General features: G+C 65.5%; 9 protein-coding genes across 9 annotated transcripts; 6 read left to right on the plus strand and 3 right to left on the minus strand.

The window, feature by feature from the left end:
- Positions 1-483: 483 nt before the first annotated feature.
- MNEG_3370 (hypothetical protein) lies at positions 484-801 on the minus strand (the record flags this gene model as incomplete). The annotated part of the gene is made up of 1 exon (XM_014048145.1): positions 484-801. A coding segment is annotated over one exon (318 nt), but the record flags the coding sequence as incomplete, so codon positions are not given.
- Positions 802-1,145: 344 nt separating this feature from the next.
- MNEG_3371 (hypothetical protein) lies at positions 1,146-4,434 on the plus strand (the record flags this gene model as incomplete). Its single annotated transcript, XM_014048146.1, has 8 exons — positions 1,146-1,337; positions 1,485-1,589; positions 1,832-1,923; positions 2,173-2,267; positions 2,808-2,929; positions 3,421-3,516; positions 3,875-3,928; positions 4,405-4,434. 8 exons carry the CDS (start codon positions 1,146-1,148, stop codon positions 4,432-4,434), a joined length of 786 nt encoding a protein of 261 aa, XP_013903600.1.
- A 906-nt stretch (positions 4,435-5,340) lies between these two features.
- MNEG_3372 (hypothetical protein) lies at positions 5,341-6,497 on the minus strand (the record flags this gene model as incomplete). Its single annotated transcript, XM_014048147.1, has 3 exons — positions 5,341-5,543; positions 5,812-5,940; positions 6,230-6,497. The coding sequence occupies 3 exons, from the start codon at positions 6,495-6,497 to the stop codon at positions 5,341-5,343; spliced, it is 600 nt and encodes a 199-aa protein (XP_013903601.1).
- A 476-nt stretch (positions 6,498-6,973) lies between these two features.
- MNEG_3373 (hypothetical protein) lies at positions 6,974-7,186 on the minus strand (the record flags this gene model as incomplete). Its single annotated transcript, XM_014048148.1, has 1 exon — positions 6,974-7,186. One exon carries the CDS (start codon positions 7,184-7,186, stop codon positions 6,974-6,976), a length of 213 nt encoding a protein of 70 aa, XP_013903602.1.
- Positions 7,187-8,208: 1,022 nt separating this feature from the next.
- Positions 8,209-10,205, plus strand: MNEG_3374 (hypothetical protein; the record flags this gene model as incomplete). Its single annotated transcript, XM_014048149.1, has 3 exons — positions 8,209-8,293; positions 8,563-9,497; positions 9,768-10,205. 3 exons carry the CDS (start codon positions 8,209-8,211, stop codon positions 10,203-10,205), a joined length of 1,458 nt encoding a protein of 485 aa, XP_013903603.1.
- Positions 10,206-11,600: 1,395 nt separating this feature from the next.
- Positions 11,601-13,787, plus strand: MNEG_3375 (hypothetical protein; the record flags this gene model as incomplete). Its single annotated transcript, XM_014048150.1, has 3 exons — positions 11,601-11,757; positions 12,095-13,008; positions 13,353-13,787. 3 exons carry the CDS (start codon positions 11,601-11,603, stop codon positions 13,785-13,787), a joined length of 1,506 nt encoding a protein of 501 aa, XP_013903604.1.
- Positions 13,788-14,985: 1,198 nt separating this feature from the next.
- Positions 14,986-17,964, plus strand: MNEG_3376 (hypothetical protein; the record flags this gene model as incomplete). Its single annotated transcript, XM_014048151.1, has 2 exons — positions 14,986-16,221; positions 16,468-17,964. 2 exons carry the CDS (start codon positions 14,986-14,988, stop codon positions 17,962-17,964), a joined length of 2,733 nt encoding a protein of 910 aa, XP_013903605.1.
- Positions 17,965-18,525: 561 nt separating this feature from the next.
- MNEG_3377 (Myb-related protein A) lies at positions 18,526-22,117 on the plus strand (the record flags this gene model as incomplete). The annotated part of the gene is made up of 5 exons (XM_014048152.1): positions 18,526-18,579; positions 18,823-19,039; positions 19,215-19,311; positions 19,522-19,633; positions 19,871-22,117. 5 exons carry the CDS (start codon positions 18,526-18,528, stop codon positions 22,115-22,117), a joined length of 2,727 nt encoding a protein of 908 aa, XP_013903606.1.
- A 1,346-nt stretch (positions 22,118-23,463) lies between these two features.
- MNEG_3378 (hypothetical protein) lies at positions 23,464-25,669 on the plus strand (the record flags this gene model as incomplete). Its single annotated transcript, XM_014048153.1, has 9 exons — positions 23,464-23,580; positions 23,767-23,892; positions 24,178-24,237; positions 24,403-24,453; positions 24,641-24,685; positions 24,841-24,918; positions 25,160-25,183; positions 25,323-25,448; positions 25,619-25,669. 9 exons carry the CDS (start codon positions 23,464-23,466, stop codon positions 25,667-25,669), a joined length of 678 nt encoding a protein of 225 aa, XP_013903607.1.
- Between the last annotated feature and the right edge of the window lie 1,641 nt (positions 25,670-27,310).

Genomic DNA, 27,310 nt, shown 5'->3' on the forward strand with positions numbered 1-27,310 from the left:
ACCGGCGTCGCCGCCGCGCCCGCCGTCCCTGCCGCCGCGCCGCTCCTGCGGCAAATGGTGCTGAATGTACTCGATGCTCTCCACGTCCAGCCGCGCCGCCGCCGCGCGCGCCGCACGGTCAGCGCTGCTGACGTCATCGTCCAGGTCGCTGCTGAAGTCCCCATAGTCGTCAGAGTCCAACGCGCGGCCCCGATTACCGCCGTCGGCGCCGCCGTTTGCGTCGCGGCGCGTGGGGGCGGGAGCGGAGCTCTCGCCGGCGCCGCCGGCGTGTGCGGCTGCCATCTGGCCGAGGACGGCGCTGCGCATTTTGTTGATCGCCTCTGCATTGTTCAGCAGGGACTGCGGGGCGGGAAAAAACGAGTGGAAGATGAGCAGACGGCGCGAGCACCGGCGCTACGCATCCGGCGTAAGATGCCCATGCGGACGGCCATGCAGGCCCTGCGCCGCTCCATGCAAATCAGATTCGCCCGGCCGCGTTTCTACCTGGAACATAGCATCGCTCATGGCTGGCGAGCCGCCTGTGTCGCGCTCCTCGTCACCACCCATTGAGGCGGATGCGGAAGAGGACCACTCCAGGTGCCCCTCATCCTGCTCACGGCCCGCGCGCCGCCGCTTGGCCTGCTTGGGGCCGCCTCCGGCGCCGCTCGAGGGGCCGCCGCCGCCGCTTGCGCCGCCGTCGCGGCTGCGCAGGCCGCCGCTGCCGGCACTGCGGCTCGCACCGGCGCGGGCGAGGCGGGCGCTGGCAGTCCGCGTGGTGCGGAGCTGTAGCGGCGGCGCGGGCCGCGCCACCGCCGCGCGCATCGCTAGCCGTCGCAGAAGCAGCATGCTGTATCTGTGACTGGCGAAAAGGAGGGGCAGATTCTAGACCACTGTATGTATGTGCTACCAATACATATATGATACTTGCTGCTTGATCAATTCAACAGCGGGCACGCGGTCGTCGATGTGGCAGCGTACGTGGGACAAGCACTTTCAATTAAAACGTGCACGTTCCTATATGCCTGCAATTATTTGCGCCTGTATTATAGTATCCCTTCTTCCTGAAAGACAATCCAGACTCCTGAGTGATCTTTGTGACCTCAAGTGACACCGGCTGGACGAGCCCAATGACGTTGATCCCACCTAACAGTTGCATTGACTGCAGGATGCGCGCATCCTCACGCGCGTCCCTCTGCCGGCCGTGCGGCCTAGCGCTCGCCAGGCCACCCCGCGTGCTGCGGCGCCCGCGCTCCACTCCATCGGCCGCGTCGGCCTCGCCAGAGGGTGCCGGCGCCGCGGCCGCGGCGCCGCTGACAGCACAGCAGGAGGAGGACCGCTTCCACGAGGCGTACGCCAAGGTGCGCGCCGGCACCCGCGCGGGGAGCGACGCGCCTGCTGACGTGCCATCCGACCGTCCCCGCCCGCACCCTCAAAACCTCGCACCCACCTCCACCCCCACATGCACCATCTGTCCCCCACCCCCTTGACGCTGGCACACCCGCCAGGCCTTCACCGTGTCTCAGCTGTACAACGTAAACCGCCCGCCGCCGGTGCCGCTCACCGAATACGAGCAGCGGCGCAAGCGGCGCGATGCCGAGGAGATCCTGGCGGTGCGGGCGAGCTGAGCGCTTTTCAAACAATCAAATCGACAGATGCCTAGTGATGCGCACTACCCTGCACTCGTGATCCCTGGAGTATTTGTCATAAGCCGTCACCTTCCCTCCTCACAAATAGCCGTGCCGGCGGCGGTCGTACCACATATGCTCAGCCAGCACGGGCAGTGCCGGCTCTGACGTCGTCGCAACCCCCCCGCCGACGCCGCCTCCCCGCTGACGCCGCGCCGCCCTCGAAGGCCGCCAAGAAGCAGGGGAAGGCGCAGGACGCAGTGAAAGAGGGCCTGCAGCAGCTGGAGGCGCTGCTGCCCGATATCGTCGACCTCAACAGGTTCGGCCTAGCCGGGGTGATCCTGCGGCGCACCTCGGCCCCCCGCAAGCCACCCCCTGCTTCCCCACGCAGCCGTCGCGGTGGTATAGCGCTGATCTAGTACTTGAACCGGTGCGCGGCAGTCAGCCCGTGGGCCCTGCTCTTGCGCCGCACACCCAGAGCCGCTGGGCACAAACCGCCACAGACCTCCTGAGACGCGCGTGGTGCTTCGCGCCGCCGCCCCAAAACCAACCGCCCCCGGCCCGCCAGGATGCGCGCGCGGGACTGGGTGGGCCTCGCGCTGGACGTCAATGGGGTGGCTGCAAAGCTGATCCTCCTCAAGACCCTCTACCCGAACGCCGACGGTGGGCGGCCGCGCTTCGCTGCTTCTACCGCCGCCGCCGCCGCCACCGCCGCCGCCGCCGCCGCCGCCGCTGCTGCTGCTGCTGCTGCTGCTGCTATTGCTGCTGCTGCTGCTGCTGCTGCTGCTGCTGCTCCATTGGTGGCGCGGTTGAGCCACAGGGGCACCACAGCAGCCGGCCCTCTGATCGTCTGCCACTGCCACAGCAGCGGGCTTCTAGATTGCACGACGGGAATTCGTGGGACAATCCGTCGGCCATGATGCATGCGCAGCGGCAGCCATGCATGCATACCAAGCTGCGCCTACGCATGCGTGCCGCATGCGCAGCTGTGCACATGCATGTGCGCAGCAGCACCCGCGGGCTGGCTTGCAGTGCAGCCGAGTCGTGTGCTCTGCGCCCTCAGCTGCGCGATGCCGCCCCCTGGCATCCGCCTAGTCAGCATGGGCACGGGCCGCATGCAGCATGCACGCCCCACCCTCTTCATGGCGCCTCGCATCCCATGCGCATGCACACGCTCCCGCGCCCGCTGCTCCCGCTCCCCAGTGTTCAGCATGGTCACGTTGCGCCCGAAGACGCTGCTGCAATCAGAGGCGGCGATGCAGGCAGACGGGGGCGAGGTGCTGCGGCTGCTGTCTAAGGCAAAGGATGTCTGCGCCATCGTGCAGGTGGGGCGACCGAAGCACCCAACGCCCCACGATAAGCAATCCCACAAGGTTTACAACCCCCAAACACAGTATGATTACGATCGCATTTATGTGTTGTTCCGCAAGTCCATCGTGTGGCATCGTCTGTGGGCGCAGGGTTCCCTACCTCTCTGGCAGCTGATGCCCACTGCACCCGGTGGTGCAGTCGTTCCTTCGCAGAGCAGCGTCGCTCCACCCCAGAGCTGCCCGGCGTTGTGAAGAGCGGTCGGCAGGCCCGACGCGCGCCATTCGTGAACCTGCTCTGCAACCGCCTGCAAGCCCCTCGATGGCACGCGGCCTTTGCACCCACACCCCCATCCCGTTTCCCCTCCCTTCAATGCTGAACGCCCGCCTGCGGCCTCCTCCCTTGCCGCTCACACGTGAGCTGCTCTCTAGGGCTGCTGGTTCCACCAGCTGCAGCGAACTTCAAGAGCAAATCGCACCCCTTTCCTTCTTATCCCCTTCATTCTCAGGCAGTCCCTGAGCTCACAGATCCCACCCAGCTGGGCCGCTCCCTGGTTTGGCTCCGCGCCGCCTTCCCCGGGCAGGACCCTGTGGCGCTGCTGCAGGTGAGGAGACGGTGCAGGGTTTGGGGCTCAGGGTTCAGGGTTCAACGGCCAGGGCAGGCCGGGCCTGCGTGCGGCGCCTGGAAGGTCCCTCGAGGCGAATGAGAGGCAGCCGGCGGCGTCGCCATCCACGTCGGCCGAGGCGAGCACTCTGCCGCCAGCACCGCCTGCCATTCGCAGCGTCCACAGGCGCCGCAGCGTCGGAGCAGCGTCGGAGCAGGGCAGCGGCAAACAGCTCTTGCGGCCGGTCAGCCGCTGCTCTGATTGTCAACGGCCAGCGATGCTTGCATGCAGCTGCACGCGGTCGCGGCCCTGTGGAGGTGGGCGGCTGACTCTGCGGCAATGGCCACCCCTTGCGCAGGAGAACCCCTTGATCCTCCGCAACATCGGAGAGTCCAATGTCGAGGACAGCGCGGTAAGCAGGGGTTTCAAACGAGAGGACGGCGAGGCGCCTCCTGGGTACCGCGGGGGGATGGCCAGCCGAGGTGGAGGGGAAGGGCCGGAGGGGAGCAGTCGAGCTGGTCCCCCTGAGCAGCGCTGAGCCACCACCAGGCAGCGCGCCCGACTCAGAGAGAGGCGCCGCGCGCCGCAGGAGTCGGGCCTGTTCACGTGAACTTGGGCCGCTGCTGTGGTCTCTCCGTTTGGAGGCGCCCCTCGCCCGCGTGACTATGAGGCGCGTCGTCCTTCTCGCACGGCCGCAGCCCGCACCCTGCCACCGCAGCCGCCCCTCCCCTGTCGATTCGACCCTGCGCTTTGCAAGTTGTACCCCCCTTAGAATGCATCGATCTTGCCCGCACAACTCATTGCCGCCCCTTGCACTCACAACTCATCGCCGCCACCGCGACGTGGGGCCGCTGCGTGATGTCACCGCCGCGCGTCATCGCCGCGCAGGAGTACGGGGAGATGACGACAAAAGATTGACTCGCGGTGGAGCTGGAGGTCGCCCTCCAGTTCCAAGCTGACCTGTCACGCGCCGCCGGCCTGCCCGCCGGCCAGCGCCTCCCAAGCCCGCTCGAGCGCGGCGAAATCCCTTCAACTTCAGGATCTGATGTTGAAGATCTCGGACCCTAACACAAGGCCTCAAAGCCTCGGACCTGCCGGGCATTTGCCTGGCCGATCAGTTTAATTGCAGGTGCAGGGCGTTGCCTGTCACTTCCTTCGCCCCGCTGTATGTGCTTGGCTCGCTGCCGACCATTGTTGGGCAGCACGCAATTTTGCATACTCGTTGACCAGCATTCCGCCAATGTTCCTCCTGCATTGTGATGTACATACGGGCCCGTGCCCTGAGCTGACCGCGCCATACTTGCTCCCGCCCCTTGGACCCGCGAGTGTAAATCGTGTGAGTAGCAAGGCCCTGGAAACGGTTGCAGGAGGCGCGCCTCGCTCGACTCACTTGCAATTGTTTACTTGTCCCTGTGAAGGCTGCATGCGGCATGGTGCAAAATGCAACAACAACGGCAAAGGTGCAGCCACAAGGGTTGAATCGGCCGTGCAGGGAGGGGACGTCCCCACGAATACAAGAATCTCTGTTCTGCAAGGCGAATGGCAGCAGGCAGCATTGGTAGGCGCGGATGCGCACACAGCAACCAACCAATAGATGACAAGGAGGGTTTCAAATCCGAGGGTCGTTGCTGCATTGCCTGCAAAGAAACCTGGACAAAAACAACAATCATGACCTATCCACAACAGGCGCAACACCCATCCGTTTGACCTGCAGGAGCGTCACAAAACGCCCTGCTGCACGCGCACGTCACCCACGCCTGCTTGTAACATTTCGATGGTCAAACGGTCAAAACCAGTCAAACACGCCGGATGGGGTCGATCAAATCAAGCGTCCCAGTTAAACTTGCACTTGGCGATTTCTGAACTCCCTGAGAACTTCTTTTTGACGTCGTCCGCGCTCAAAGGGTCCTGCACCGCAAGCCGCTTGTAGACGCCCGTTGCAAACTCGGCAGCTGCCTTGCAGCCGCTCGTCTGGATGGTCTTTGATATGGCTGTGACGATGTCATCAAGCAGGCCTGACGCGTCTCCTACGTAAGGGTGCACGATACAAGGGGGCTGCGTGGGGCGGCAACTTCCACAGGACGTATGTATCGCAGAGGTGAAAACCGTGTGCTTTTGAAGCCAAACCCTTGCAGATGTGTACGTTTGTCAGCAACCCAAATGCCCGCCCCTAGGGCCTGCACCTTGGAAAATTGTGATATCCAGTGTGTAAGCATTTCAGGGAACGCTCCTTCCCTCAGAACCCCCCCCCCCCCTGCCCCCTGCACTTTGACCCTGCAGAGAGGAAAAGCGCACCCTGCACACCGACGACCTCCGCCATAGCGCTGGTGAAGGCGTTGGCCAGCTGGCCGCTGGTGCCAGCCTGGCGGGCCTTGGGGATGGCCTGCTTGTATATCGATATGATGTTCGCCTTGTCAGCGATTCCTGAGAGCGGTTGGTCGATAATCCACCAGTGCAACAGTGAGCTTAAAGAAGGCCGAAATGGGCAGGTGTGAGTCAGGATGCAGCAGGCATACGGCAGGCTTCAGCAGCATGAGGCGTGGTGGGCCGTGTATCTTGGCAGGGGGTGGAGGCCACGGCTTGGAATGAATGGGCCACGTGGTCATAAATGGTGGGCTTTGAAGGAGGCTTGCCTCATCGGCCTTGCTCAATCGCATGCACGGCCGTCTGCTGTGGCAGACGCGCCGCAATGCGTACGTGCTTGCACTCGCACCCGACAGTGACACCGAGGTGACTGCGCTCGCAAAGCTGCACCCGTCCTTGGCGGCGGCGGTCACCAGCGCGTACGCCGCCGCGTCCAGCTGTGTCTCCGTCGCCAGCCCGCACGACGACGCGCTGATGAGAGAGACTGACACGGCGCTCGCGTTGCGCATGTAGCCGCTGCACGGGCTGGAGGGGGGCGGCTGGTTGAACACTACGCTAGTGGCGAGCTTGAGCAGGCGGCGCGTCCAGCAGCCGCGGCCCTTGACCTGTTTGAGCATTGCGGGCGGTGTGATTTCTGGGGTGGCAGACGTGTGCGGCTCGATGTCGGCGGGGCTCTTGTTGCGGTGTGTTCGAGCTGTCTCGGGCGCTCTTCAATTTCAAGAGAAACATTCCAATGTGCACCGAGAACCTGCTAAATCAGGGAAAGGATGGGCGCTGCCCTCAACCCAGGCGCCGGCCCCACAGGCTGTCGTTTCGCGTCCAGCCGGTGCACGCACGACTGCATAAGCCAGGAGCTTGGCGCCAGCAGCCGCGTCGACGGACCTCAGGGACTTGTACATCTCTGAGGCGGAGGGTTTCAGGCGTGAAGTGTGATGCATCAAGCGCTGTGAAATTCACCGCCCGGGTTAGGGGCGTGGACGACGGTCCACAATGCCATGTCCGCAAGCAACCAAGGGAACGCCAGCCTGCAACCACGACCGGCCAGCTGCAGAGGCCCCCTGACGCCTCGCCCGTTTGGCCGACGTGCAGCCTCTCAGCCCTGTTGCGCACCGAACGACGTCATGCCCGCCAGGCCGCAGTGCCCCCCATCGGCCAGGTCATTAAAGGAAGTTATGGCCTCGGTGATCATCGCGATCTTCCCGTCGCCGCTCATTGAGCGAATAGCCGCGCCGACGGCCGAGGCAACCGCCTTGGCCTTCTGGCTGCTGTCCGCGATTGAGAAGGTCTGGGTTAGCGCATCCGCCATCTGGCCTTTGGCGTTGTCGGCGCCTGGCGGAGCCAAGGAGTGGCGGTATTGGCGGCGGGGCGCAGTACATTTCTTGCTTGCACCAGTCAGGAAAGCGAGCCGCCACCTGCGGCCGCATGCTCTGGCAGTTTTCCCCAGACGACAGTCGGCCAATTCTATAATCAGTATGCCGTCCCGTCTAGCTGCAATTGGCGTTACCCAACCGCTTCTCCGAAACACCGCCCACTGCGCACCCCATAGCCAGCAACACCCTACTTCGTTTCGCACCGGTAATCGTCGCCGCGCCTACAGACAGGCCCGCTGTGAACGCCTCGGTGTCTCCGCTAGCTGCAGCTCCCACCATCGCACGCGCCGCCCCCTCCAGGTCACCGGTGCATCCAATGAACGCCACCATCGACACCGCCAGCGCCGCTGCACTGCGCTGCTTCGCCGGCAGGCCCGGGCAAGTGCTTGGGCACGCTGCGCATGTGATCAGACATTTATTTCACATCAGTTCAGTTGCATATGTTACTGGTTGCGATGCCGATGCACACGCGTCGAGCAGCCCGCTCCCTCGCGCCCCCAGAGAAAGATCCGCGTCACTCACCCCCCGTATTTCCTGATTTGACATCTTCGGCAACGCTAACGCGTGCTAGTGCAACCAGACAGAGGAGCGCGTAGGCCCAGCGGGGCGCCATCCTGACGCGAGCACGCGTCGCGATGTTACAATCGCGAAACGTTACAATTTGAAAGCTTATCACTCAGGTAGAGATCACGATCATCATGAGACAGGGCCGAGAAGCTGGGAGGTTTCAGCAGCTCCGCAGCACTCGCCTCTCACGCATCTTCACCCGTGCTCGAGGACCAAGCTCGCCGCAGTAACCCGACAAAACTTTGTTTGAGACTATCTCTAGTCGCCTATCTGTGCAAAAACCACGTACGGTCATCAGCGTCAGGACACCCTTCCCATGCAGCCGCCGCGTACGGGCATCTGAAGGCGGCCACGCCGCGACATCTAGGCCGCAATGATGGGTACACGGGCGATGTCACTTGGCGTCCTGGTGGTGGCGCTGTTGTCTGCGGCGTCGGCGGTGGACCCAGGGGACATCAGCACCTGCTCATCGACGAGTGAGCGCCGCCGCGCCTCGCGCCCGCTGCGGCCGCGCTGGGCGCTGACCATGCGCGTGCGGCGGCTGCAATACAAGGCAGCCCCATCACCAACCCGGGTCGCAGCACACCTGCACGCCCCGCCTGCATCACGGCAACCTCGACGCCCGCACAAAAAAATGGGTAGCTCGCCCGGCTTTGCCTCATCCCCGCCACCCGTGACTCAGCAAGGGCTCACGCCCCAAATCCCCTCGCCCGTCGCCGCTCCTCGCCGCCTCGTCAACTTACAGACGGCACCCAGGTGCCGCACATCAACAGCGCGAGGACCTGCTCGTCGGTCTCCATCATATCCACGAGCGCCAAGGGCTTCTCCGCCGCCTTCAGCTCGAGCAAAACTGACGTCCTCGTATCAGCCGCCGGCGCCTGCGGCGACGCCGTCGCCGACGGCGTCGGCGCGATCTGCCACGGGCTCGACCCGGGCGCCGCCATCGTCGGCGCCGCCCAAATCTGCGCCAACGCGCTGGCCGCAGTGTACAGCCACACAGCATCCGGCGCGGTCACGGCGCCGTCCCTCAAGGCCTTGTTGGACCCCAAGACGTTCACCAGCCTCGCGCCCACAAAAGAGGGTTACTACCAGGCCTGCACGAGCAGCTGCAACAACGCTCAGTCCGCCGCCGAGGCGCTCGCGCAGGGCGCCGCGTGCGGCGCGACCGCCGCGACCGACGGCTGCGCGGCGGTCACTGCGGAGGTCCGGTCGACGGTGTTCGCGCGCACCTTTGCGCGCGTCGCGACCGACGGCTGGTCAAAGTCGTGCGCGCGCGGCTCGTCCGCCGCGCTGACGGGGACGACCACCATGGCGGCGTCCGCGGCCGCGTCGTTTGCCGGCGCAATCTCGCGCGTCGCGGCGAAGGCGTGCGCCTCCTGCCCGTCCTGCCGCTGCTCGCCGCTGCCCTCGCTCCCCGGCCTGAACTTCGCCGGCCGCTGGTCGGACGCGTTCTCGACGTTCGCCGCCGGCAAGGTCGGCGTCGCGCGCGCGCTCGCCGGCGCGAGCAGCGCGCTCTGCGCCAACGGCACCAAGGCGACGGCAAACGGCGAGGCGTCGGGGCTGATGCTGGCGGTCGCCGAGATGGTGGGCGGCGCGGTGGGCAGCACCAAGGCGATGGCGTTCAAGCTCGGCGCGGGCGCGACGGCCTGCAGCGGGGCCAACCTGCAGACCGAGCTTGAGGTGGGCGGCGCGGGCGGGGTGTGTATTTTGTGCACAGAAGAGAGACACGGGCGGCAAGCTGCTGCCAATGGTCTGACCCAGACAGTCTGGGGGCTGCCATGACTGGATGGACTACAGCGCATTTGCGCATCGCCCCTTCAAATCCTCGACCTCTTGGGGGTCAGCACAGGACGCCACGGAATCAGATTTGAATCTTTCTTTCAAGTGGCCCAACCATGATGCTCTATCCCAATCTCACTCAATCTTCCAACAAACACACGTCACCCACAGGCTATGAAGGAGGCCAGCAGCAAGGTAATCGCCGACGCCGGCGCCACCGTCTTCGGCGGCTGGTGCCCCAAAGCAGCCGCCAAGCTCTCCAACGTCCGCGTCCTCACGCGTGACGTCATCTCCAAGGCGACCAGCAAGTCCGCCGCGGTCTGCGGCGGCGAGCAGCGGCCGAGCTTCTTCGGTTCGTTGCTGCCGCACCCCTTCGGCCAGCCCAAAGACGTGTCTCAGAGGAGCGTCGTCGTGGATCTGCTGACGTCGCACGCGCCCCTCAGGGAGAGGTTCACGGAGACGCTGACGGAGGCGAAAAAGTGCGGCTGCCCGCCGTCGCTGTGCCTCTTCTGCAAAGCCGCCGACTCGGTGGGCAAGGTCGCGCCGCCGCCCGCGGCGAGGGAGAAGTCGCAGCGCGTCCAGGCTCCGAAGCAGCAGGCGGCTCCTTAGTGAGGGGCGCCCGCTGTCACAGCGGCGCCTTCGGCGCGCGTGTGCGTGCAGCAGCCGGGGTGTTTCTTGGCAGGGGCAGGATCTGTTTGAGGGACTATTGGCCACCGCTTTGGGCTTTGCAGTCAACTCCCAAGTCGAGACTTGTTTGTGGTACGCTTCTCAACAGTTCCTAGCAGGATCCCAGGTCACTCATCATGAGGTTGTTGCCAACGTTTGCCATGGGTCGCAACCCTCCCTCCGCCAATCCAAGCACTCGTATGCCGTTCACAAAACTGCTCGCCAGCGTTCCCGCACGGACCGCCACCTGCTCCGCACGCCCCCAGATTCCCGATGCCCGCACCACGCTTCTTGCTGCCAATCTCCGGGTCTCCAGCGCACGGCAGGTCCCATGCTCAGGCTGCCGCACCCAGCAGCCGCTGTAGACCTTTTGCTAAAGCTCATCCCCTTATGGGTTTGCTGACGTTGATGCGAGCGGCGCCATCTGCCCTTGCCATTTTCTCCTTGCTTTCGACGGCGCGTGCGCTTCACGCACCCGCCGCCACTGCTTGCGTGGGCCATCCCTTGAGGGCTGTCAATTTTGTGGCCCCGGTTGCATACGACAAACCTAAACCCCTTGTACCACAGATTTAGTTAGTGGCCCCTTTGCCGCCAACGGCGGGCGGCCCTTTGCCGCATATCTTTGAACCCAGAGCTACTCCTGCGCTGGAGCCTGAGGACGGCAGGCGGCTGTGGTTAGCAGTGAGCGTCGGGTCGTTTTTCTCGTGCGCGGGGCAGGGGCGCCCGGCGGGCGTGTGCATGCGATTGATGCCAGTCATGTGTAACCACCTGTTGACACAAACCCAACAGTCCTGCTGGTCACCAGTCTGGGGATCGCAACGAGGACCTTAAAACCATGGTTGACATAGGAGATCTGGGGCATTGGACCAGGTCGGCCTCCTGTGCGTTGTGTGTTGCAGATGGATGACCGCAGCAGCCGCAATCCAACCGTGGCCGTGTATTAAAAGGGTATGGCAAGGCCGACATTCACTTACTCTAACTGGATTATCTTACATGTTATTTTGCTGGCTCAGGTACCAGCAAGTTGCAAAGTGTGATCATCATTACGTGGTTCAGTGGTGGCAGCTGCTGCGCCAAATGACTAGCTAGCAGCAGCAGCAGCAGCAGCAGCAGCGGTGTCGCTGCCCTTGCACAGGCGGCCGAAACAGAGGCCTGGCAGCGGCTTACGCACCATTAATAAGATTTATTACAAAGTTACCTGTGGTTTAACGCCCACGCAGTTGACAATCGCGCTGCTTGATCGGATCGGTTTGCTTGAGGTACGGAGCGCGGGGAAGAGAAACCCGCTTACCTAGCGCGTGAGCCCGTAGTAATTCGCACATGAGAGGCGTTATAGCAATGCGGCCAGACGTGAGGGTCGCCGCCGTGGCGCTGCTGCTGCTGGTCGCATCGGCGGAGGCGGCGTGGTCGCCGCTATCAATTTTCACAAGCAGAGTGTCAGGGAAATTTGACAAGCGCAGCGTCTCAGACTCGGCAAATGCGTGCTCAAACACAAGTGCGTGGCGCGAGCGCCGTCATTGGGCCGGGTGCCCATGGCGGCCTGCGTGTGCACATGCGAGCGTACGGGGCGCGAATGCAAGCAAGCGGCGTGCAGATGCCTGCACAAAATAGCCCAGGACGGTTGTGCCCCACATACAAGCTTACCTGCAGCCCCCTCCTGCGTATCGTGGCATTGTGAACGCCAGCCGCCTCATCGATCCTGCAGCCGGCGGCTGAACGGCGCAGCCGACAGCTGTAGGCCCCCAACCCTGCCTACATCGCAAACGTCCCACCATTCCTCCCCCACTGGCTCGCACATGCTAACTCGCAACTGTCGCCCCTTGGAACCCCAGATCTGTACACCAAGCCCTCGATCGCCAAGATCCAGGTCTGCAGCCGCTCCGTCGCCGTCTCCCGCAACGGCGGCGGCCCCGCGAGCAGCAGCACCAAGAGCAGCTTCCACCTGCCTCAAGTGGCAAGCACTGCCTGCGCCGAGGCGGTGACAGACGGAGTCAAGGCGCTCTGCGTCGGCGGCGACCCAATCGCCACCATCTCCTCGATGGCCTCGACCTGCGCCTCAGCTATCGCAGAGCTGCAGGCGTCCGTAATCAGCGGCGCCGAGGTCAAGGCGGGCAGCGTGTTCCCGCTGGCCAACTTCACGAAGAGCGCCTACACCACCGCCTGCACCTCGGGCTGCGCGACCGGCCAGGTCTCCGCCGAGGCCGTCGCGCAGGCGAGCGCGTGCGCGTTCTCCACTCAGCTGCGCGGCTGCAACGCAGTCAAGAGCATTCTGTCGGAGCAGGCGTACTCGACCGCGTTCGTGCAGACCACCGCGAAGGCCTGGTCCAACGCGTGCGCCCTGGGGCTCGGCAAGGCCCATGGCGAGGGCGAGGCGCTGGCAAAGACGCTGGTGTCTGTTCTCTCGCGCGCCTTTGGGGACGTCGTCGCCAAGGCGTGCAGCGAGTGCGACTCCTGCAAGTGCAAGTCGCTGCCCTCGGGTCTGGCCCTCGACAAGCTCAAGGGCGCGTCCGACACCGCGGCCACCGCGGCGGACGGCCGCTTCACGCTGGCGCACGCGTTTGGGAACTCGGTCGCGACGTACTGCGGCAGTGACAAGACGCCACGCGCGCTGAAGACGAGCGTGGACACGACGGTCAGCACGCTGGCGACGATGATCGCGGACGTGTACGCCAAGACCAGCGGCAGCAGCACGGCGACGGGCCAGTCGCTGGCGTGCTCTGGTGGCAGCGTGTCCACAGAGATCCAGGTGGGGGCCGGGGTTGGGTGGGGCCAAAGGCGCGCACTTCCTCATTTTGAGGGTGCAAACGTCTGATTCAGGGCAGGCCAGGACACACTCTTGGTGCAGCTTGATACGCGCTTTGAATTGCACAGTCACGGCAGCCGCTCGGGAGCTCATACCCTGTGGCCTTCGGACCCACCATCCAATGCACACCTGCACAGCTGGTGCGGTAATTATCCACAACAGCCAAGCAGCTTCGGCAGTGCGTGTGTTTGCAAGTTTGACTACCGCCTCGAATGAAACTCTGATACCACACCGAACCCTGATACCACACCAAACCCTGATGCCACACCACACCTTGTGCTCTGCAGGCGACCAAGACCGCGATCGTCACTGCCGTCGCCGACGCCAACAGCGTCGTCTTCGCGCACCGCTGCGCTTCTGCATACGCCAAGCTCGACGGAATGGTCAACCTGCTGAAGGACTCGCTGGAGGACACGTTTGATTCGATTTCGAACGCGTGCGCCAACGGCGTGACCGGCAAGCCGTCGGTCAACGCGCAGGACGTTGTGAAGAAGGCGCTCGAGTCAAACCAGCCGATCACCGCCGCGATCGGCGGCGCGGTGCAGGACGCGGTAAACTGCGGCTGCAACCCGGGGACGTGCATCTGGTGCGCGCCTGAGAGGAGCGGCCGCAACGCGAGCCTGGCGTACGACTTTGGGCGGCCGGGCGCCAAAGGCAACACGAGCACCCCCAAGACACTGCAAGACATCACCAAGATGCTCACAGGCCTCCTCTCCCACTGAGAGGCATGCTGTTGCGCCGCGCGCTCGCACCTGGCCGCGAGGAGCAGGGGCGGTCGCAGTGCACGCGCCCGATTGAGTGGTGATGTGACGCAAACCTTGGATTGCAGTCTTCCATTGCTGGTTTCGTTTCTTTCGTATCCAGACAAGCTGTTTTTTGAAGTGTCAATGGCCCGGCTGCGTCGCGCTGGGCTTTTGGCCGATCAGTTTTGTTACTGCTCTGCCCCTTGGGGCTACACAAAGCCCTACTGGTGGGCGACGCACTTCCACAACCTGTGGTGTTGTGGGTTCATTGCAGGTAAAAGGCATTGATCCATGTTCGGCTCGGCTGATAATGAAAGTGGATGTACTAGCTGAACAAAATGCAATGCAATGCAGGGCATCCATGGGTGCGCTGGTTGGGTGTCGCAGAGGCTGAGAGGAGGGATTTGCAGTGCCGCAGCACGCACGCTTGAGCTGCTCGATTGCCTGCCAATTGCGCGTACTGATAACCTGCAGACTGATTGACGACCAAAAGGCCCCGCTATGAGACATTGAAACAACAAATGTGCATCGTGGTTGTGTCGTGCGTCCACTGCAAGGGGCGCTAGTCGCAGTCGAAACCGCCCACAAGCAGCACATCACTTTCGGCGGCATGCTATGCGCCCGTGAAGCAAGCCAAACATGAAGCACACAGAAAATTAAATGTAAATTTTTCGTCGCAAAGATGGCTTCTTTGGTAATCTGGTTGCTAGCAGCGCTCTTATTTTGCAGGGGGGGTACCGCGACTACCATCGCGGGCAGGCACGCACGCGGACTGCTGCAGGACTCTAATGGTGCGTAAGGGTTTAATTGCGCAGTTACATGACGGCACACGGAGAAGAGGCCCGACAGGGCAGCAAGGGCAGGCACGCAGGGGGGCCTGCGTCCTCCTGGTGGCAGTGCAGCAGCTGAGGCAGCATTCTGTGTGCGGCCATGTCAACACTATCACATGGTGGCCAAGACGGGATGCCATACAGATCCTTGCACTTGGAGCGTATGCAGTCACAGTGCGTCACGTGCGCGCATGCGCGCACGACGCGCACGCACCCAGGACACCAACAGATGCTTGCACATACCAGGCACGCCAACAGATGCATCACTGTCACACCTCCACAACCGCGCGTCGTGTTGCATCGCGACATGCCACCATCTTGCAGGCGCCGCCGGGGCGCAGCAATCCATGGCGGCGGCCCTGAGCGTCGCCGCCCAGGCCTACTGCACGCCGGGCTCCCTCGTGCTCTCAGGTAGCATCGACAACAGCCCCAGCAGCGGCGTGTACGCGTTCGGCGAGCGCCTAGTCGCCGGTATGCTGCTCGACATCTGGAACGCCGCCATGGCGCAGCGGAGCACGGGCGCGGCGGCGACCGCCCCCGACATCCGCGGACTGCCGTGCGAGGCGCTGCGCAACGTCAGCCGCGTCCTGGAGGCCGCGCAGTCCGCGGCCGAGACGCTGCCCGCGGCGGTCCGGTCCGCGTTCGGGACGCCGGGCCCGACGTTCTGCCCGGCGGCGGCGGCCGCTTACCAGTCAAACGGGCTGGGGCCCTTTGAGGTTGCAATCGTGATGATGCAGGCCGCCTACGCCGCGTGCCCCGCCGCCGCGCTGTCGCAGCGCTTCAGCGGCGCGGCCGACCACGAGGCGATGCTCGGCGTGCTGATGGCCGGGCCGCGGCTGTCGGGCGCGGTGCGCAAGACGCTCGCCGCGGTGATCTCAGAGCCTTGCAGCTGCTGGCGGCAGAGGGCGCCCGCCGACGCCGCGATCGTCGCGGTCTCGCCTGTGCAGCCTGCGCCGCAGTCGCTGCTCGGCGAGTGGCCCGTGCTGCTGCCGCAGCAGCAGCAGCAGCCGCAGGGGCAGCCGCCGCAGGCGGTGGTGCCGCCCCTGCAGCAAGCTGGTGTGATTGCGGTTGCGTCGGTGCCCGAGTCGGCACTGGCCGTGGGGCTGCCGCAGGGCCGCGTAGAGTCGGGCGTGACCTCGGGGGTCCTCTTTACTGGGCTGTCATCAAGCCCCAAACCCGCCGCAATCGAGCTGCCCGTTGCAGCTTTCACCGCGCCCCCCGCGACCAACCTGGACTCTTGGGGCGCGCCGGCGTCTTGGGGCGCGGCGCCCGCGGCGGCGGCGGCGCCGTCCGTGCAGCAGCCGGGCGCCGCCGTTCGAGAGGACGGGCCCCACCCCGCTCTGTCGGCGATTTCAGCGATCGCGTCGGCGACGGAGCCCAGTTGGTATTCGACAGACCAGTTTGTCCTGCAGGGCGCCTCGCATTGGGACGTGAAGCAGATGGAGCAGTCGCACCAAGGCGGCCCGCAGTCAGGCGCGGCGCCGGCCGGCAGCGGCGGCGGCGTGGCCGCGGCGACGGTCAACGTTCTCAGCGTGGCGCCGGCGACCGCATCTTCGGTTGAAGACGTTGATTTTCAGACGCGGGTGGGTGGAGGACTCGCCCTGGCTTCCACAGCACAACCATTTTGGGCTTCTGTGTACCCCCCACATGCCCACATGCCCCCACCACAACTGTGGCTGCTCTGTAGGTGCCGGCAGGCTGCCAGGTTTTCAAAGCGGCTGACTTTGGGTATCCACATCGGCTTACTCCAGACCCATCCCTCTGCCAACCTCTCACAGCACACACCCCACATGGCCTCTTCCCCACCCGCCGCCCCTCCTACACCGCAGCTGTCCGCGCCAGCCTCCCGCAGCTCCCGCGCCTCCCAGCGCGCGGCGCCATCTGCCTCCCCGTCGGCCGCGCCGCCCCATCAAGTCAACAGCGCCCCGCTCATACCCTCCGGCCTCGCCTTCACGGCGTCCCCCGGCCAATCCTTCAACCTGACGGGCGTGGCCGACCCCGACGGCGACGCGGTTTCGCTGACCTGGACGCTCACGCACGATGAAACGGGCAAGGCGTTCGAGGGCGCCGGGCCGCTCGTTGCTGTCGACGGCGGCGCGCCCAAGGGCGTGTATCAGCTCATGATCAAGGCGGAGGACGCGTCCGGCGGCGTGGCGGAGCAGGTGGCGACCGTGGAAGTCCAGGAGTCACAGCCGTCGCCGTCGCCGTCGCCGCCACCGTCGCCGTCGCCATCGCCGTCGCTGTCGCCGCCACTGTCGCCGTCGCCATCACCTGCGCCTGCGCCTGCGCTGGCCCCGGCCGTGCCGTCGACGGCTGTGCCGGCTGCGAGCGCTAAGGTCGGCGCGTTGGCGCGGCTGTTTGGCCGTTCGGCGGCGACAGCGGTCAAGCCAGGGACGAGACCAGCGGTAAAGCCGGGAGCCAAGCTTGCGAACAAGCCGGGAACCCAGCAGGAGCGGGGCGCCAAGGCCTCTAACAGGACAGCCGCAGCGTTGCCAGCGAAAGCTGCCGCCAAGGGGCCCGCCGCTGCCGCCCACAAGCCGGCGGCCAACAGCACCTCCAAGCCGGCAGTCAAGCCGGCAGTCAAGCCGGCAGTCAAGCCGGCGCCCAAGCCGGTAGCCGGCGCAAAACCTGCCGCCCCGAAGCCGGCCGCGATCAAGCCGGCGTACAAGCCGGCTCCTGGGGCCAACCATGTGGCCGCCAAGCCGCCGGCCGCCAAGCCGGGGTCCACCGTGTTAGCTGGGTCCAAGCTGGCCCCAAAGCCCAGCAACAAGACCACACCTGGCAGCGGGCCAAGGGATGGGTCGCCAAGGGCCGAAGCCACGGTGTTCCTACCCAGGGCCAAGGCTGCGGGAAAGCCCGCGCCCAAGCCTGCGGTTGCCACCGCAGAGGCCGGAGTGGCCGCGAAGCCCGCGCCGTCGCCCCGGCCGATCCAGCCGGCTGCCCCCAAAAGCGCCACCGGTGAAACGAAGCGGCCCGTGCCTGCGCCAAAGCCAGGCACCACGCCAGGCGCCAAGCCGCTGGTCAATGCTTCGCCCAAGCGTTCCGCCAAGCCGTCACCCAGGCCGGCAGCAAAGCCAGCGGCGCCCAGGCCTGCCTCATCCCCGAGGGTCGCACCTGCCAAGCCAGCTGCCTCGCCGAAGCCGGCGGCAGCCTCCGTGCGGGCGCCCTCGCCGCGGCCGGCCCCCAAAGCTGCACCCAAGCCAGCGCCCATGCGGCAGGAGGCAGGCGCTGCGCGAGCGCAGAAGCGTGCCGGCGTGGCGCAGCAGATGGCGGCTCACCCGCCCGACAATGGCTGGAGCAATTGGATGTCCTTTGGTCGACACTGACAGATACCGTTTTTGATTTGCTATGTCCTCTCTTTTGGCTTTCTGTGGGTACCACGCAACGACCGCGCACCCTTGATCAAGTACCTTGTGCAAAGTGTGGGGGGGATTCCTTGATTTTGACTTTGCACCAGCGACGGCCGTTTTCAATGGTGTGCACATGGCGCCACAGATTGGACATTGCGGTCCTGAATTTTCTAATGATCGCTCATCGACTCGCACTTTTGCACGTTGGTTATTCGACCTGGGGGCGGCTGAGCGAAACTGCCGTGCACGCGAAACGCCGCACGGGTCACCAGAAAGCATGGGTGCGTGTGTCGAATCCCCCTCTATGAATTTTACTGTACGATTTGTCGTATTCTTGATCAACCAACTGCGCAATAGTCTGGCACGCGTCCCAGCTTCCACAAACGCTGACCCTTCGCTCCTGGGGACAGCTGTGAGAAAGTAACCAAGTACAATCTGATGTATTTGTAAGGTGTCTTGATCAGAGGACCCTCGCTGCGCACTGAGCACGGCGCACCAAAAAAAAAACGCACCACAGCCCCTGGGCGACGAGCAACTATGGGGAAAGCTTCGGTGGATAGCCATCAAACACGGCTACCATGGACACCGGAGGTGCGGGATGATTGATGGAGCCCGCGCATTGATCCCCGCGCAGTGCGCCTGAAAGGTCATGAAGCCGGCCCATCAAGGTCGCGATCGTGAACAATTTGTAGTTTACGCGGAATACAGTGGCTGCTGTCTGCGTTCGCCTCCGCACCGCTGCTGCCGCTTGCTGAGCAGCAAGTGCAGCGACGACAGCACAGCGCAGCACGGCGCGGCAGCTCACATGCCCTTACCGCACGTGCAAATACGCAGGAGGACGCAATCCTGATCCAGATGGTTGAGAAGATAGGCGAGAAGCGCTGGCCGCTCATCGCCGCCAAGCTGCCCGGCCGCACCGGGAAGGGGTGCAGCCACCGCTGGCGCACCTACCTGCGGCCGGATGTGAAGCACCCCCACCTCGAGCCGTTCACTGAGTGGGAGGCCGCGGTCATCGTGCAAGGGCAGAAGGAGCACGCGAACAACTGGCTGTGTGAGCCGCGGGGGCGGGAGGGGCCCCGGGACGTCCCCGCCTGTGGCGGCGACAGCAAACACCAAGCGGAACGCCTGACCCGGGGTTGCTTGCATCGCCCAGCCCAGCCCGCCCCATAAGTACAAACTGACAGACCGTTCTAACCGCTACTGCTTGACCCCCTGGCCCCCCACAGACATCGCCAAGCTGCTGCTGCCCGGACGCAGCAACACGGCCGTCAAGAACTATTGGCACTGCCGTCTCAAGGCCGGCGTGGGCCTCAAATCCAACTCGTGAGCGACCCCTGCCTCTCCTGCACCACCCATGCGCCCGCGTGCAGCGCTTTGCGGCAAATCCAGGCTGCATGTTCCTGCGTGTCTGCCGCGCCAGCAGAGTATCTTGGAACCGCCCCGCCTGCAATGGCCACAGGACTCCATACACCTCTCAGCAGGGGCACACGAGCCAACTACCCGTCTCGCAAATTCCCGGCACCTTCCCCGCAGCTTCCTGCAGAAGGCCCTGGGCCTGGACCAGCTGCTCAACGATGTCCCCCAGGCCATGCGCACGTTCCCCATCGCGCAGCCGCCATTCCCATCCGTCGCACCCTCCAAAGTGGTGGGCGGGCATCGCCATGCGCGCGCCCCGGCCTGCGCCCCCCGCTGCCCCATCCCTGAGTCTTGAACCATTGCTTTTGCTCGCACCATCACTGAAACACCCGTCTCATGCTGGCTCATGCTGGCTCATGCAAGGCGCCACGCGCACACCCTTTCCGCACCCCCTGCCAAAACACGATCTTGCAGCGGGCCCTCCGTCAAACCTCCACACCCCGCCCCACAACCCACCCGTCTGCAGATGGCCCAGCGCATTGACCCCAAAACCGGCCTGGCGCTACCCAGTGGCCCCCTGGCAAACAAAGGGTCCGGCACGTTCCACATCAGCGTGGCGCAGGTCGGCAAGCCGATGACTGGGCCGCCCCCGGGCCTGGCGGGCACTGACCTGAAGGCGGCAGCTTCCCAGTACGTGCAGCGCCACCTCGCCTCCCTCGGCGCCGGCTGCGCGCCCTCGGCGCCTGCGCCTGCGGCGGGCGCGTCGCAGCTGCCAGCGCCCAGCGCGGGCGCTGGGCGGGCGGGCGGGCCTGCGCGCCTGAGCTCGGCGGACGCCCCGCTGATCCTGCCGCCTGGCGCACTTGCGGGCAGTGGCAGCGGCGGGGCAGGCGATGACAGCGGGCTAAGCGCGGCGGCGTGCCACGAGCAGCCACACTGCGGCGGGGACGGCGGCCTGGGTGGCATGGGCCCATGCATGGGGCTGCCGCTTGGCATGGGCATGGGCATGGGTGTGGGAGTCGATTTCTGCAACAGGCAGAGCTTGCCGCCCATGTTTGGCATCCCCGGGTTTGACATGAGCGGCGGCGGCCCAGGCGTGAAGGGGGCGCCGGAGTCCCCGCGCCCCTGCAGCAGCGGCGCCGCGGACGACACGGCCGCGCACAGCCACGGCCGGGCCGCCCGCGGCGGCGCGGCGGCGCAGCTGGGCGGCTGGGAGGGTGGCGAGGGGTATATGGGGGACGAGGAGTGCTGTGAAGAGGAGAGGATGAGCGAGGATTTGGAGGACATGCTGCAAAGCATGCAGGAAGACGAAGAGGCAGCGGGGGGCGCCGCCGGCGATCTGGACGCACGCGCCGGCGGCGGCGCCGCGCTGCTTGGCTTCATGGACGACAGCACAGCCGCGGCCGCGGCGGCGCTCGCGCGCTGCTCGGGCCCGGCCGGGTCGCGGCACTCTTATTCGTCTGCTGCGTCTGGGGTGCAGCTTGGCAGCGCCTGCGGCAGCCCTGCCGGGCCGGCAAGCGCCCCGATCAGCCCCTCACGCAGCCCTGGATCCTCGCCGCTGCTGCCGCAGCCGTTCTTTGCCGCCGGCGCAGGGCTGGGGCTGGGGCCGGCCGCGCCGCACCTCGGGCACGCGCCGGCGCACCACGTGCACCACCCGTCCCCGCTCAGCCGGGCGCGCGCGGTGTCGCCGTTTGCGGTCTGCCAAGGCGGCGGCGACGTGCTGGAGTATGGGCGCGTCGGCAGCTGCCCCTCGTTGGGCGCGGCCGCTGCCGAGGGAGACGGCTGCCATCAGCAGCCGCAGCTGCTGCATGGCGGCAGCAGGCTGCGGCACCTGCTGCCCGCGCGGCCAGCAAGTGCGTCGCCGTCGCTGGGGGCGCGCACTGAGAGCTGGGAGCGGGAAGTCGAGGCGGTTGGCGGCGGTGGCGGCAAAGCGCTGGAGCAGTTGGCCGGGCAGCAGCAGCAGCAGCAGCAGCAGCAGCAGCAGCAGCAGCAGCAGCAGCAGCAGCAGCAGCAGCAGCAGCAGGCCGCGCAGCAGCAGCAGCGGCAGCAGCAGCAGCAGCAGCAGCAGGAATGGCACCAGGACCTTGAGCAGCAGCAGCACCTGCACCGGCACCAGCAGCAGCAGCAGCAGCAGCAGCAGCAGCAGCAGCAGCAGCAGCAGCAGCAGCAGCAGCAGCAGCAGCACGTGATTGCACAGCGCCATGTCAGCGAGCACGGCCGCGTCTGCTCCTCGCCGGCCGCCCTCGACAGCGCCGGCGGCCCCGCCGCAGCGGCGCCCTCAGCCATCGCCCACAGCAGCGGCGGCGGCAGCAGCGGCGGGCACCTGGGCGTCGACCCCGGCTGCGAGCCGATCCACTTGCACCACCTCCGCATCCGCCTGGCGGGCGTGGCCGCCAGCGCAGCGCAGCAGGCTGACGAGGCGGCCAACGGCGCGACCCCCGTGGCAAGCGCGAGCCCAAATGTCGCGGGCCTGTGCATGCTGGGGCTTGGCACGCCGAGCGGCACGCCGCATCACGCGCAGCACGCGGCTCAGCGCCAGCAGCAGCTGGTGCCCGTGTCGGGCGGCGCGTTTGGCGGCGTGGCGGCCGCGGCAGCGCGCGCCTATGCAGGCGTGCCATCGGGCGTGCCATCGGGCGGGCCGCAGCTGTTCCCTCGCCAGGTCAGCCTGGGGGTGCAGGACTCGCTGCCCTTTGAGTGGGAGCCGTTTGGCGGGGCTGCGTCCATGGCGCGGCACAGCAATGACGACGGCGGTGCGTTTGAGGCGCTCCTGCGGTGATCGCCCGCGTTTCCCCCAGCTTTGGGGCGAGCCCCTGGGGTGTGTGGCCATGTCGGGACCAGGGCAGCAGCATGCAGCGCAGCTTGGTTGGTGCAATAACCAATACCCACATATTTCCTCAGGCACTGATCAGCCGCCACCTCAATACAGGCGTTTTGCGTGTGAGTGGGGTTTGCGCTGGTTGCGCGGCGTGGCCGAGTCAGCCTGTTGCACGCTGACTGCGCGGAGGGGTCGGGCCGATACCTTTGGGGGATGGCACACACGATCTTGGGCTGGAAAAGCCCCTATACTATCCGTCATATTCAAGCTGCCATCTTATTCCTCCTGCATGAGTCAACGCGCTTTCGTCGTCGGTTCAATTACGTTTCGGGATGCGAGCTCGGCACCGTCCATGGATCGCTGAAAGGATGCACTCTTGCCTGGGTGCTGCGGTCATAATGGGCGGTTCGGCCGCATTACCTACACACAGCAGAACTGAAGCCCTTCAAATCATGCGTTTGGTCTGGCCTTGCACTGATGCCTCACAAAAACCACCCACCATGGTCAGATCTGCTGGGCACGGGTTGGTGACCTGGCGTGCCCGTTGGGAGAGCAGCGCCTTTTGCGGACTGATGTCACTGCGTCCTTGCAAAACCATGCAGTGGCCTGATGTGGAACTCCTACATGTAATACATGCACACAAGCAATTCAGCACACCAGGCACGGCTGATACGGGCACCACAGCGCTCACGTGCCCTCCAGTCCCGGAGTGCGGGCGGAGCAAACAGAATGTGTATAGGGCATGATATGCGTGCGTGCAGCAGCGTTAACGAAACAGCAGAATTGTGACAGGAAATTGTAGCTGCGCATGTGACCTTTCTTGCTGTGCAGACAAGGGCTGGAGTGGCTCGCTGGGCGCAATGCCACAGCGCAATGATGACGGAGCCTTGCCGTGCGCTGCAGCGTGCGAGGTGCGGCGGGCGGTGTGCGCTGACAGGTGGCCAGAGCACAGCATGGCAGGATATAGGGGCATTTTTAGCATGATGAGAACACATAGAGGGCGCCCGAGGAGCACGGTTGCGACAGACGACGATGCTCAGATCGCTCGGGCCTAAAAATGCTCAGGCGCAAGAAAAATGGTGCGTATAGTTCTTGTTTGACCTGTGGTTGGCTCGAGTGGGTGGGACCGTCGACCAGCCAGCCTCGACTGGCTCATCCATCGTCGACTGACTGGGCGCTCCGTCCCTGCCTCGGTCCTCGCTCTCGACATGTACAATTCATTGAGGTTTGTCGCGCTGTTATCATCAGCTCACACAGCAGCCCCCACATTCAAACTCACCCTCGAGCCCTTGCACACACAGGCAACCATGTCTGATGCTGCCAAGCCCGCGGCGACCAAGCCCAAGGCCGCCAAGCCGGCCAAGCCGGCCCAGCACCCTCCATTCAAGAAGCTGGTCGTGGCGGCCATAGCCGAGCTCAAGGAGGTGCGTGCGGTGGACCGCGCAACAACGCAACAACGCCTCGCCAAGCTCGCGTGGCCCACATTTTCCTTGCACGAAGCAATGCAAACAGTCATGTGCACCGGCAATAGCCAAAGACCCTGCCAGTAGGCCTCCGCTGACCGCTTCCACGCTGGCGGGTGCCCTGCCTGCCGATCCCACCTGGCGCAGAGGGGCGGCTCCAGCCTGCCGGCGATCAAGAAGTGGGTGGGTGACAAGTACAAGGGCAAGCTCGCGTCTTCCTGGGAGAAGAACGTGACCCTGGCACTGAAGAAGCTTGTCGCCACCAACGAGCTGGTGAGCCGCGCCGCACGCACTCTGGCGCTCCCGCCACGGGGGCGCGCGTCGCGCACGCGCGCGGCACGTTGACCCAGATCGCGCGCCGTCCAGCCTGCGCACGCGCAGGCACTCTCCTTGCCGAACCGGACCCCGATCTTGGCCTTTCACGGCTCACCGGGCCCTTGAATTGGCGGCGCGCGCGCGGATCTGCGCCCGGTCTGCCCGCCGCGTGCGCTTTATCGGGGCACGGCCTCCCCTCCGCACAACCGCGACCTCCCCGGCCCCAAACGACGCCGCTCACAGGAGAAGGTCAAGGCCAGCTACAAGCTGGGGGAAGCCGCCAAGAAGGCGGCCACCAAGAAGGTGCGGCGCGGCCCGCGCCGGCAAACCGTCTCGACCGCAAATCACAGCCCCGCGCGCCGCAGTCGCTCGTTTGCGGCCGGTCGGGCACCTGCAGGCGCAGCCCTCGCGTTCACCACCCATCCATTGGCCACCCTCTGCATGCATGCATTTGCACATGAATTGCAGCCCAAGGTGAAGAAGGCGGCGCCGGCCAAGAAGAAGGCCGTGGCTAAGAAGGTGTGTCACTGGAGGCAACCGCGGGTGGCCGGCCGGGGCAGATCGCGCTGGGGGTCGGTTGAAGCGCCACTTCCCCGCCTTTGCCCTCAACAGGCACGCACGACGCCGCAGGTCCTTGGCGTGCAGCACCTTCTTACAACCCTCAACCCACCCTGGCGCCGCTCTTGCGCCGCGCCCCGCCCCGCAGGCGGCCGCGCCCAAGGCCAAGAAGGCCGCCGCACCTAAGAAGAAGGTGCGCCGCTCCTCAACCATCCCCCAGCTCGCCGAATGCATGACAGCCTCGCGCATGCAAATGTCATGATCGCGCCATGCGTTCTTTCTGTCACACCGCCTCCTCACCGGCGCCGCCGCCGCGAACCCTCTGGACCTGAACCGTGACGCACGCAGGCCGCCCCCGCGCCCGCCGCGGAGGGCGAGGCGGCGGCGCCCAAGCCCAAGAAGGCCCCTGCCGCCAAGCCAGCTGCGGTGAGCTTGGGTTTGGTGGCTGAATGAAACTAGACCCTCTGCACCCCAGGTGCTACAGTGACAGATACAAAGCGTTGGTTGTATTTCTTCCATTGCAGCAGGGGTGCGGCAGCATAGCATAGGCCAGCAAGCACGCCACACGCCTCGCCTCGTGCGTCCCATCGGACGCACCTTTGCGCGACTCAGTCTTCGTGCGCGCCGCATCGCCCCTCGCCTCTCCGGTGCCGCGATGCTATAACAGGCAAAGAAGGCCGCTGCGCCCAAGGTGAGGCCCGGCTTCTCTCCTTGTGCGTGGCCACCCCGGCGCGGCCGAGCACGTGACACGCACCCTCACGCATTAGTCATGATGCGGCTGCTGACCGAGGCCCCGCCGCCCACCTGTCGAAACACATGTTTAAATCCAGGCCAAGAAGGCGCCCACCAAGAAGCCCGCCGCCGCCAAGCCCAAGGCAGCCCCCAAGCCCAAGGCAGCCCCCAAGCCCAAGGCCGCGGCAGCCAAGCCCAAGGCGGCCGCCAAGCCCAAGGCCAAGGTGCGCCCACCGCCTCGGCTCGCGTCCGCCCTTCCCCGCGCGCTCCTGCGCCGTGGCGCACGCCAGGTCCACGCAAAGCACCCAATTGTGCTTGGGTACGCATGCTTGCGCGACGTCGTGCATCCACTGACCTCATCCGTCCCATTCAAACCCACACCTGCCCACTGCAGAAGGCGACACCCAAGAAGGCTGCGCCCAAGGCGAAGAAGGCCGCCGCCTAGGCTAGGCACCCCATCCTGGCCCTCCGGGGCCGTATCAGCCCGTGGCGACCGGTTGCACCTTCCACCCGTTGACCCAAGGGGGACAGATGGCACGCGCCGGCCGCCGCAGCGTGTCCCTGCGCGCCTGGCCGCGGCCGCGAGCGCGCACAGACCCCAGGATTCCCCCCACTGCGCCCAACCGCTGCGCGGGCCGCGCCACGACAGACTTTACAGGGCCGTATCAGGCTTGGGCGCGCGGACGCGCGCCGCGCCGCGCCGCACCCTCCAAGCACGCGCTGACCGGGGCCGACCCTCTCCTGCCCTCGGATGACTCACCGACCAAATCCACTGGGAGGGGCGGCGCGGCCTTTGGGCGGGTGGCGCCTCGCGTGCACTCAGATCCAGGGGGGGGCGCGCCGCCAGTTGCACTTTACCCCGCCAGACCCGGACACTGCGTGACCGCATGTACAGAACCCCCCGCAACAAAGGCAAGCATTGTGCCCCTACTCAGCTCTCTGCTCTGATTCTGACCGCTACTGTGTGCTTCCGCACTGCGACGGTGATGCCGTTTCACAAGGGAGGTTATTGTGGGGGTTTTGATGGATGTGTAAGGACTGCCCATGCCTGATCTGCTGTCACCAGTAATAGATACTTGTGCTTGGCTACAGATACAAAACGGAGCATACTGGCACAGCTGTACGAGAGGGTTCAACCAGTGGCAAGCAGGCAGGAGGCAAGTGTGGGGGAAGCAGCATGCTAAATCATGTGCACCGGCTCAGCGCATGCACAGCAGGCAGCGCCTTGGCGCCGCCACCCTCACTTTGTTGCAAGTCGAAGCCTCTCAGGGGAAGCAGACGAAGGGGTAAAGCACGTCAAGTGGCACTGGCGCAGCTGTGGTTTCTCAAAGCGCGTCACTTTGGTGGGGAGCAGCTGCGCGGTGCGTCCCTGGAAATGGATGTGGGGCCGTTGGTGGCCGCAGCACGGACTGGAATTCCAGGGGGCACCAACAGGATCAGTGCTTGAGGAGGAGCGGGGGGCACGACGCGCCACCACCCATGCAGCCTTCAAATGGGAACCGCGATGCATGTCATGCATTGGCCAGACATTGATCGGGAGCTGGAGCTGTGTAGACCCACCCAAGCCCTGAGACATCACCGCCGCCCCGCGCTGTGCGCTGCTGCGACCTCCGCCGCCGGGCGCGGCGCCGCGGCGGCGCCGGCGGGCGCGCGGGGGGCGACGCCCTTCGAACGCGCCCAGGCCAGCCAGGCGCGCCACGTCTGCGGGCAGGCGGCGGCGGTGCGCCCGGCGCGCGCGCATGCGTGAGGTGACATGACTGCATGGAAGCGGCTTCGAAGTGGGAAGGAGAGCGCGCGTGTGCACACACACATGCACGCACGAGCGCGCGCGCACACACATGCATACACACACACACCGCACACACACACGCGCGCGCGCGCGCCCGCCCTCACCGGGTCCCTCGCCAGCGTCCTGGCGTCCCCCACCACCACCAGCCCCCGCCGCGCCCGCGTCACCGCCACGTTGAGCCGCCGCACGTCGGACAGGAACCCCACGCCGCCGGCGTCGCTGCTGCGGACCGCGCTGAATACGACCACCTCCTTCTCCCTCCCCTGGAAGCCGTCCACCGTCTTCACCTCCAGGCCG

The sequence above is a fragment of the Monoraphidium neglectum genome, assembly GCF_000611645.1.
Source record: "Monoraphidium neglectum strain SAG 48.87 unplaced genomic scaffold scaffold00423, whole genome shotgun sequence".
In the NCBI taxonomy this organism is placed as follows: Eukaryota; Viridiplantae; Chlorophyta; class Chlorophyceae; order Sphaeropleales; family Selenastraceae; genus Monoraphidium; species Monoraphidium neglectum.